General features: G+C 70.0%; 1 protein-coding gene across 1 annotated transcript; it reads right to left on the reverse strand.

Moving 5' to 3' along the window:
• Positions 1-885: 885 nt before the first annotated feature.
• Positions 886-6,164, reverse strand: LOC136290826 (rho-related BTB domain-containing protein 2-like). Its single transcript, XM_066185165.1, has 9 exons — positions 5,904-6,164; positions 5,512-5,615; positions 3,955-4,140; positions 2,757-3,562; positions 2,230-2,348; positions 1,793-1,943; positions 1,476-1,564; positions 1,268-1,373; positions 886-1,189 (listed from the first exon to the last, which is right to left on the reverse strand). The coding sequence occupies exons 1-9, from the start codon at positions 6,093-6,095 to the stop codon at positions 1,020-1,022; spliced, it is 1,923 nt and encodes a 640-aa protein (XP_066041262.1). The 5' UTR covers positions 6,096-6,164; the 3' UTR covers positions 886-1,019.
• Between the last annotated feature and the right edge of the window lie 1,073 nt (positions 6,165-7,237).

Raw genomic sequence — 7,237 nt, forward strand, 5'->3', positions numbered from 1 at the left:
AGCACCCAGGGACCCCTCCCCGCGTCCACCCACCCACCCACCCACCCCGCCCTGCTCACAGCTTGGGCCCCCCCCCGCCCCACGGGGGGGAGAAAATACAGCACCAGAGAGCCCTACGGGGGTGGGGACCCCCCCCAGAAAAGAAAGGGGGAGCGGCAGAGCCCCCGCTCCCTGCGCACCCCCAGCCCCAAATACTGCTCGGTCAGAGGTAGCACCAGCGTTGGCCGGGGCGGGGGGGCCCTGCCGGGGGGAGGGGGCTCAGCACGGCCCCCCCCCCGCCGGGGAAAGGCACGGTGGGACCGGGGGGGCTGCGACCCGGCAGAGCCTGTAAACAGCCGGGGTGGGGGGGTAAACAAAGCCCTTGGGGGACCCCCACCCCTGCCAAGCCCCCTGGTTCAGTGCTGGGGGGGGGTCCCAGGGCCGAGAGCCACAGCCCAGGGTGGGGGTCATGGGGCCAAGCTCCCTGGCTCAGCGTGGGGGACCCCTGGGCACAGCCCCCCCCCTAACCCAGGGTCCAACCCCTCTGTTCAGTGTGGGATCCCTGGAGCCGAGGGTGGGGGTCCTGAGCCTGAGCCCCTCAGCCCAGCACAGGGACCCCCAGCCCTGCATGGGAGCCCTGGGCCCAAGCCCCCCACTCAACACAGGGACCTTCAGCCCAACCGAACCCCCCAGCCCTTTATAAAAGCCCCAGCTCCTCACTCCACACAGGGACCCCCAGCCCAGCTGAGCCCCCCAGTCAAGTGTGGGGGTCCCGGGGCTGAGACCCTCAGCTCATAACATGCCTGAGCCCCCTGCTCGGCACAGAGACCCCCAGCCCAGCACAGGGACCCCCAGCCCAGCCAAGCCTCCCCCAGCCCCGAGCCCCCCCACTCACCACAGGGACCCCCAGCCCAGCTGAGCCCCCCAGCCCTACGTAGGGATCCCGGGGCCGAACCCCCTGCTCAGCACAGGGGCTCCCAGCCCTCCCGAGCCCCCCCAGCCCCACGCGGGGGTCCCCCTCCCGGAGCCCCCCCCCCAGCTCAGGACACGGGGGGCGAGGGCCGCCAGAAGCACCACTTGCTGCGGGGGTGCTGCTTGCGCTGCAGCTGCTCCTCGCGCTCCCGCTCCTTCTTGGAGCGCAGGTACAGATCCTCCTCCTTCAGGTACCACACCGGGGGCCAGCGGTGCTGCTCGAAGTGCGCCTGGTTCTCTGCGGGGACGGCCCGGGGCTCAGGGCACGGCGGGGCGGTGCCCCGTGTGCCCCCCTCCCCGTGTCCTCTCCGCGTACCTGGGGACATGAATTTCATCTCTCGGGGGAAGCGGCGGCACACGCGGTTGTAGTTGGTGCAGATGTAGTGCAGGCACCACGCCGCCAGCTGCCGGGCGTTGTGGAACTGCGGGGGAAGGAGGATTTGGGGCGGGGTGGGGGGTCACCCCATCACCTCTGCCCGCCCCCTCCCCACCGGGGGTCTCCGTGCCCTCCAGCCCCCCCGTACCTGCGTCATCTCCAGGTAGATGATGACCTGCTCGTCGATCTCCACGCGCTGCATGAAGGCTCGGAGCAGCTCGTCCACGGCGTATTGCTCTGGGGGAGGGAGGGAAATGATGGGGGGGTGACACACCGGGGACGTGCCCCCCGGGGCCGGCCGCGCCCCCACCCCGCGCTTACATAAGGACAGCGAATGACACACGGGGACGATCGATCCGACCCCCGCGGCACCAGCAGGGTATTGGCAGCTGACGTCAGAGGGCGTGCAGGGGGGATATCGGGGGGCTGCGGGGAGGGAGGGAGTGAGTGAGGGTCGGGTCTCACCGGTGAGCGCCTGCAGCCGCGGCAGGCACAGCCGGTCCGTGAGGATGAGCAGCTCCATGGCGTCCAGGTCGGGCGTGGGGGTGAAGACCCCCGTGTAGAGGAAGTCGAGGACGGCGCGGAGGCAGGCGCAGTTGGTGCCAGGCAGGGACACCTGTGGGATCGGGGTGGAGGTGGAGCTCAGAGTCACCCCTAAAAGGGGCTGGGGGAAAAGGGGAGCCTCCTGGCAGTGCCTGAGCTGGCACAGCAACCTCCAGCCCTGGAACAGCAACACAACCCAGAGCGGCCCTCCCGGCCCAGCACGGCTCCTCGCTTTCTCCCTTGCAAGAGGGAAGTAGGACACACGTGTCCCTGGGCCAGGGGGTCTGAGCAGCCCCCTGACCCCCACCAAGGATGCCCGCCCTGCCCCACAGAGCCACAGGTGCCCTCCTGGCCCCCACCTCGTCGGCGTAGCTCTCGCGGAAGCCCCCACGGAACATGGCCCTCATCCAGTCGCAGCCGGCGATGAGCAGCGGCTTGTGCGCCGGCACGGCCCCGTCATCCACACGGAACACCACGTCTGGGCACAGGGGACAGCTCAGGGGGGGACAGCCACCCCTCAGATATCCCTTGTCCCCCTGCAGACCAGGGGCAGCCACCCCTCGGACACTGCAGACCAGGGACAGCCACCCTTTGACCACCACTGTCATGGGGACAAGAATCCCTCAGACATCCCTTCCATGGGGACAGCCACCCCTCAGACACCACTGCCTTGGGGACAAGCATCCCTTGGCCACCACAGCCCAGAACTGCCACTCCACCCCAGCAGCACCTCCATGACTGACTGGGACAGGGGCTCCAGGACCCCGGACTCCAAACACCTCAGTGGTGGCAGGGGCTCAGGGTGACCACAGCCCTGTCACCACGAGAAGGGGCCACCATCGGGAGGGGAGGGTGGTGACCCTCCTGTCCCCAGAGCCCCCTATACCTGCAAAGACGCCCTTGGCCAGGCACTCCTTGACGCGGTTGGCGCGGCGCACGTGGAAGGCCTTGGTGATCTCCTGGTTCATGAAGCTCTCCTGGTTGAGCTCGTTGGCCACCATCATCCGCAGGTCGAACACCTCCAGCAGCTCGGCCACGGCGCCCACCTGCCTCAGGTCGCCGTGGGGCCGCTCCAGCTTCCCCGTGTACAAATACTCCAGCACGGCGCGGAGCGGCTCCGGCCACACGCCCCGGTCCATGGCCACCACCGCCATCCGCCGCTCCCGCCCCGCCACCGGGTCGGCCACCAGCTCCCAGCGCAGGCTCAGGAAGCCGCGGCCCCACGACGACAGGTCGCGGCTCCCCCCGTCCCCCTCGCCGAGGCTCCCGGGCGGCCCCTCCAGCGTGAAGAGGTCGTAGAAGCGCGAGCAGGCGGTGGCCAGGTAGACGCGGTGGGCGAAGACGCGGTGGCCGCCCTGCAGCTGGAAGACGACGTCGGCGCAGAGCGGGGCTTGGAACAGGGCGGCCGGCCCCCCCCCCAGGCCGGGGGGAGCGTCAGGCACCTGGATGAGGGGCGGGGGGGGCTTGGGGGGCAGGAAGGGCGCCTGCAGCAGCGGGCGCTGCATCTTGCGCAGGTGGGACTTCCAGAACTGCAGGTGGCGGCGGGACACGAGCGCGGCGCGGATGGCGTTGTCGAACACGTCCTTGACGCCGAACTGGGCCACCACGCTGGTCTCGTAGTAGGGCACCCCCAGCTCCTGGGCCACCTCGTGGCCTCGCTCCGGTGGCAGGATGTCCGAGGGCTTGATGGGCCTGGGGGGGCATGGACAGGGTGGGGGGCTGAGGAGGGGGTCCAGGGCAGCCTCTCCTCATTCCAAGGATGCTGCGAGGTCTCATCCTCATCCCAGGGCGTGCTGGGAGGGTGGTCCCTCCCTGTTGTGGCCTGGAGGGGAGGCCACAACCCAAGAGTGCTGAACGGGGCAGAGGTTCCACCCCACAAGTGCTGTCACAAGACCCTGACCCACAGCGGGACCACATCCCCCGTGAGATGACACACCCTACCCTGCTGGTGACGAAACTGGGGGTCCCCACAGCAGTAGAGGGAAGGGCCCCCATTTTAATGGGACTGGAGTGGTCCTGGTGATGGCACACCGGGGTGTCCCAGTCCCCGTGGAGCTGGGGGGGGGGACACTTTGGGGGCTCACTTGGCCAGCGGCCGGCGCGCGCGGTTGACGGCGTCCAGGTCGGCGTAGCGCAGGTCCAGCTGGCAGCCCACCAGCACGATGGGGGTGCGGGGGCAGAAGTGCTTGATCTCGGGGTACCACATGGTTTTCACGTGCCGCAGCGAGTTGGGGTTCGCCAGCGAGAAGCAGAGCACCACCACGTCCGACCTGCGGGGGGGAGGAGCAGGAGCGGGAGGGCAGCGCTGCCCCGGTGCCACCCGCTGTCACTCGGCGTCCCCAAACACGCCCTGCTCGGGCGGCACCCGGGGCCCAGCCCCGCCCCAGAGCGCCGGTCACTGTCCCCATCCTGTCACCCCTCCCCAAGGAGCCTCAGGACCCCCTGAGAGCCCCACAGCCATGGGAATCCCACAGATACCCGGCAGACACACGACCCTCTGAGAACTCCATGACCTCCGAGAGCCCCGGGACAGGGGACAGGAGGGACCCGACAGGACCTGGCTTCGGGTCACCACCGTCGGCCAAGTCACGGGCTGCCCCAGCTCGGGTCGGCACCGTGGTGGTTCCAGCCCTGAGCACCCATGGGGTGTCCCAGGGGGGGTAGCACTAGGGACAGACCACGCCTCCTGTCCCCAGTTGTGACCCTGCGCCCACCGTGGGGCGGCCACTGCCATCCCAGCCCTGGCTCGGGGAGTATAAGGTGCCAGGGGTCATGGGGGGGGGGGTGCCAGGGGACATGGGGGGATGCCAGGGGACATAGAGGGGGATGCCAGGGGACACAGGGTGGATGCCAGCACCCCCAAGTCCCCGGAGCAGCCGCGTGGCCACGGGCCCGGGTTGTTTTTAGTCCGCGCCGGGACGGGACGTGACCGGGAGGCGCCGCTGGAGCAGGGCCCGTGTTCCAGACCAAGATAGCCGCCACCGGCCCCCCCGAGGCCCCCGGCCAGCCCCGGGGCCACCGCGGGCCATGGGGACCCGGTCCCCCCAGCCCCCCCCAGCCCCCCCAGCCCCCCCAGCCCCGGGGGGCCCCCCACCCGCCGTGCCGCGGGGAGATTAGAGGTGCCGCGGGGCTGTCGCGGGGCGGCGGCGATAAGAGCCCGGACGTGCCGCCGGCCACGGGGACCGGCTGTTTACAACCGGAGGGCCACGGGAGGTCTGGGGGGCCCCTCCTGCGGCCAGGCCAGCGCCACCAGGAAGGGTTCTCGCACCTCAACAGCCCCCCCGGAGCCGCCCCCCACCCACAGCTCCGGAGGGGCCGTGAGCAGCCGGGTCCCTGCTCGGGGCGGGGGCTTCGGGGGTGCAGTGTCGGGGTCAGGGTGCCCCCAAAGCTGTTCCCGGAGGGGGATGGGGGCAGTCCCGCCCCTCCCCGAGGGTTTGGGGTGCCAGAGCTGCTCCCTGGACGCTGGCAGGAGCCCAAGGGGCTCTTTTGGCTCTGTGCATCCCGGGATGGGCAGGGCTCGCGGTCGGGGTGCTGGGGGTGGGGGCTGGGCTGCCGGTGACAGGAGCTGGGGTGGCGGAGGGGGTCTCGGAGGTGTCGGTGGGGGTAAGGGGTGGGGTCCCGGTGTCGGGTCGCCGTCCCACCTGCCATAGGCGAAGCGCCGGTCTTTGTGGTGGTCCCCAAAGGTGTCCCAGAGGCGCAGGGAAACGCTGACCTCGTCCACCACATCCCGGGAGCGCTCCAGCACCTGTAGGCACCGGGAACGGCACCGGGAACGGCACCATCACCCACCGCCCTGCCCGGAACCACCAGTACCACCCCGGCGCGCCCCCGCTACCCCATCCCGGTTCCCTCCTCGACGTCCCTTGTGGTACCGGGCGTCCCCGGGTGCTCGGTACTCCCTGTTGCTTCCCCCTCCGCCCCAGTGCCCCTCAGTGCCCGGCGATGCCCGGTGCTCGGTGTCCCCCGGTAACGCCCCTCCCGCTGCTCCCCCGCTCGGTGTCCGGCCGTGCCCGGCGGTGCCCCCCGCCCTCACCTCCTGGCAGACGCGGTACTGATCGATGGCCCACACGGTGGGCACGTGTGTGGCCAGCAGCCGGTACTGGCTCAGCGTGGCGTTGCAGGCGCGGGCGCAGATCAGCCGCGTCTTGCCCACCGCGTTGTCGCCCACCACGACGCACTTGATGGTCTCGACGTTGGGGCGCTCGTAGTCCACGTCGGGGTCCATGGGGGCGCGGGGGGCCGCGGGCAGCGGAGCGGCCCCGCTCAGCGCCCCCCGCCCGGGCCCGGCCCGTTACCGACCCCCGCCCCGCCCGCCCCGCCCCACCCCGCCCCGCAGCCAATCAGAGCGCGCCGCCGCGGCACGCCCCGTCCCGCCGCGCCAATCACGCGCGGCAAGGCCCGACGGGGCCACGCCCCCCGCCGCCCCGCCCCGCGCGCGGACAAAGGAGCGCCGCCAGGGGGCGCCGCGCCGCCACGTGACGGCACGGCCCCCTCAGGGCCCCGCCCACCCCCGCGGGTGAAAGCCACGCCCACGGGGCGGGGTCATCTGGACGCGCCCCTCGAGTGAGGACACGCCCACACGGGGAGGGCGGGGGGGCCAGGGTCGCGACAGTTGCGACAGCAGCGATAGCAGCGATGGCAGCGATACCTGTGACAGCGGCGACACCGGCGACACCAGTGACAGCAGAGACACCAGCGACACCAGCGGCGCCTGTGACAGCAGCGGCAGCAGTGGCTTCAGTGGCGCCAGCGACACCAGCGACAATTAGTGGCACACACCAGGGAAACCGGTGACACCAATAACCCCAGTTAAACCGGTGACACCAGCGGCACCAGTAAAACCAGCAACACCGGTCACACCAGCAAAACCAGTGACGTCAGTGACAGCAGTGACAGCCATGACAGCAGTGGCAGCAGTGACAGCGATGACAGCAGTGACATCGGTGACAGCAGTGACACCAGTAAAACCAGTGACACCAGCGGTACCAACAAAACCAGCAGAACCAGTACAACCAGTAACACCAGTAAGAGTGACACCAGTAAAAAGTAACACCAGTGACACCAGCAACACCAGCGACACCAGTAATGTCAGTCACACCAGTGACACCTGTGACCCTAGGACAGGGGGTGACAGGGCTGGCCACACACTGGGCTGGGCGTGTCGCTGGGCCCAAGATCCCATTTTCCAGCATTTTTTTCCTCCCTGGGGATTTGGGATTTTTCAGTCGCGGTGCCCAAATAAGGGAACGATGGGAGAGGCTTTGGGACAGGAGCCGTGTGGGGACGGGCCGGGCCAGACACTGGGCTGGGAATGTCCCCAAGACCCCCCCTGCCACCACCTTCATGTTCGAGGGGGACACAGTGACT

Source organism: Chamaea fasciata, unplaced genomic scaffold (assembly GCF_029207755.1).
Source record: "Chamaea fasciata isolate MVZ Bird 193981 ecotype frontalis unplaced genomic scaffold, bChaFas1.0.hap1 SCAF_6, whole genome shotgun sequence".
NCBI classification, from domain to species: Eukaryota; Metazoa; Chordata; class Aves; order Passeriformes; family Sylviidae; genus Chamaea; species Chamaea fasciata.